This window comes from Tribolium madens, unplaced genomic scaffold (genome assembly GCF_015345945.1).
Source record: "Tribolium madens isolate multiple individuals breed KSU strain unplaced genomic scaffold, Tmad_KSU_1.1 Scaffold_19;HRSCAF=116;Tcas5.2_LG9, whole genome shotgun sequence".
NCBI classification, from domain to species: Eukaryota; Metazoa; Arthropoda; class Insecta; order Coleoptera; family Tenebrionidae; genus Tribolium; species Tribolium madens.
In genome coordinates, this window is record NW_025400983.1 from 569,580 (window position 1) to 572,321 (window position 2,742).

At 34.2% G+C, this 2,742-nt stretch overlaps 1 protein-coding gene across 1 annotated transcript in view; it reads right to left on the reverse strand.

Annotated features, from left to right (window-relative positions):
- Window positions 1-2,742, reverse strand: part of LOC123009758 (attractin-like protein 1) — an 11,670-nt gene that overhangs the window by 4,811 nt on the left and 4,117 nt on the right. The window contains exon 3 of the mRNA XM_044406272.1: window positions 671-1,921. Within this exon, the coding sequence (XP_044262207.1) occupies window positions 671-1,921 (1,251 nt within the window). The remainder of the gene's footprint in view (window positions 1-670; window positions 1,922-2,742) is intronic.

The window sequence follows — 2,742 nt, forward strand, 5'->3', positions numbered from 1 at the left end:
AAAACAATCGAAAAATTCAACAAATTCGACCAAAAACGACGTTATTTTTTAGTTAAATTTTATGGAAAGAAACAATTTGTCAAATTATAGATTTTTCAATTTTTTTTTGTAAAATATTTGTCAAATAAAGGCGAAAACAGCTAAAAACGATTTGAATCGGTGTTTTTGAATCAAAAATTGAGCAAAATTTGAAATGAACCCAGAAATGATATTTTTATTTGGCAATAAAAATAAATAGTCCTAGTGATAAAAATAAAGACTATATTTGTAAATTTAATTTTGTTTTCCTCATTAGCTTCCAAAAAAAAAAACAAATTTTGCAATTTCACGAATTTTTACTTTTTATATATACTTTGTCAAATTGTCTCAAAACTGTACCTAAAAGGTGTAATGTAAGGTAAAATGTTCCGAGAAGTCGATTGAGGTAGAGTAAACCGCAAAATTATTAATAGTTTTGAAACTAGAGTCGTATTTATATTTTGGTATTTTTGACTTTATTAGAAATTTTCTCGATAACTATTTTCTTCATAAGATAGAAAATTAATTTTATCGCGAGCGGCAAAGCCGCGAGCCCCCTATAAATTTCAACAAAACCTGATAGTATAAATGTGATTTCAATTTCTACTTAATACTATAGAAAAAAACAGTATTTAAATCGAGTCTTACCTGCAGAAAGGCTGCGAGGTGCAAGCCGAGCAAGTATGTAATTGCTTACAAATCGGACTAGGATCAAGTGGACATTGTTCCAACTTAGCAATATTCGCCTCTGAACTATTTCTACATTTCTTATTATGCATACACGAGGTGCCACACCAGACACACTCACTCGTCGTTTGAACACAACTCAAACAATCCTCAAACTTCTCACATCGATTCTCATTCTGTATCAAACTTTGAGTAATCATCGTACGACTCAATTCCGGACACCGGATTATCAAACCATCCAATTGCATTGTTAAATTCTTCACCGGAATATTCTGAATCGCTTTACAGAAATTATTCCTCATATCCCAGACACATTTAACACCGGGCTTTTTACTCAAACACTCATTGGAGGTGATAAAACTCGTACACTTTCCCGGAGTGTATTTCAACATATCTGATAACATTTGACCATCAAAACCGCCATAAATGTACAACGAATCCTCAAAAGTGACAGCCGAATGACCAAATCGTGCCAAATCGGCATGAATATCTTTTGGCACTTGTAACACTTGCCATGTATCGCATGTGACGTCATAGGCGAGAAACTCCGAACTGTAACATTTWGCACCGAAACTYTGCAAAGTATCATTGTGGGTATTTCCCCCAAAGACAAGCATTAAACCCCCCGAGATAAAAGTCGAAGTGTGTAGAAAACGCGCCGAAGGCGCGTCCTTCAACAYCACCCAAATCCGACTATTTGGATCATACGAATATAGATTTTTACTCAAAACTTGTGCTGATTCATTCTCCGAAACAACACCACCATAAACGTAGATTTTTCCTGTTAAGGGATCCCAGCTGGCTGTGTGTCCATAACCACCTTTGACTGGATATCCTTTCGTTGAGACTATATGCCATTCACGGGTACCAAAATAATACTCTTGTACTGTGTTTAAGTAACCCAAATGMGGRGAATGACCAAATAAAACAATCATACGATCGGCTTTCCGATTTGTTGAATTTTCAATCACGGTGGCTGTGTGACCAGCTGATTTAAGTGGGCCACACATTAAAACACTCGAATTGCACGCCACTGCTTTTACAGTTATATTCTCCCAAGTTTTGGCATTTATATCGAAGGCCCATACTTCGGATGTGGGACCACGATTACCCAAAACACCACCATAGAGGAAGATTTTATCGCCGTAGATGACAGTCGAGTGGCCGTAACGTTGCGAGGGGCTCTCAGATATGTAAGGTGTCTCCCATACGTTACCTGAAATGAAAAGTGCACGCCACTGGTTGGTAATAATACAATTTCACCAGATCTGGTGATTTGAGCGGCAAAGCCGCGATCCCCCACAATAGCAGACAATATCAACTTTAGACAATAAACAAGCGGTTTTTAGGCCTTATTTGTATATTTTGGGGCTAGTTTAGTACTCCACTAAATTCTAATTTCATCGATTTTCTTGAAATTTTTAATTTTGAATCAGAAAATTATTCATTACGGCCCTGATATGGTTCAAATTGTTCTAAATTTTGCACTGATTGTACATCGAATTATGTACTTTTGGAATTTTTTTCGAAGATTTGGCAAGTAGTTTTAGCCCTCATTTGTAAATTTTGGGGTTAGAACTACAAAATTGCTCTAACTTCATTATTTGTTAACAGATTTTGTTCAAATTTTTAATGTTGGCAGTAATTCGTTCTAAGTGAGCAAAAAAAAAATTATCTTTTGTTTGAAAATTTGAATTCTTTTTTCGAAGCAATTTGAATTTTTGTGCTAAGTTTTATTAAAAGAAACAATTGGTCAAATTATAGAATTTTGAAATTTTTTTTTGTGAAAGATTTGTCAAATAAAGGCGAAAACCGCTAAAAACGTGGCGATTTTTTGGAAAAAACTGTTTTACGAGCAAAAAGAAAAAAAAAAATCGACAAAAAGTCTATACAGGATCAAAAATAACAATTTATTTTTTTTTTTTTCGAATACTTTTTCAGCTAGAAATACAATTATTTTGCAAAATTTTGTCAAAAACAAGAAACAAATTAAAAAAAATTGCCCCAAAAACGGCGTTTTTTGTCACAAAAAGTTAG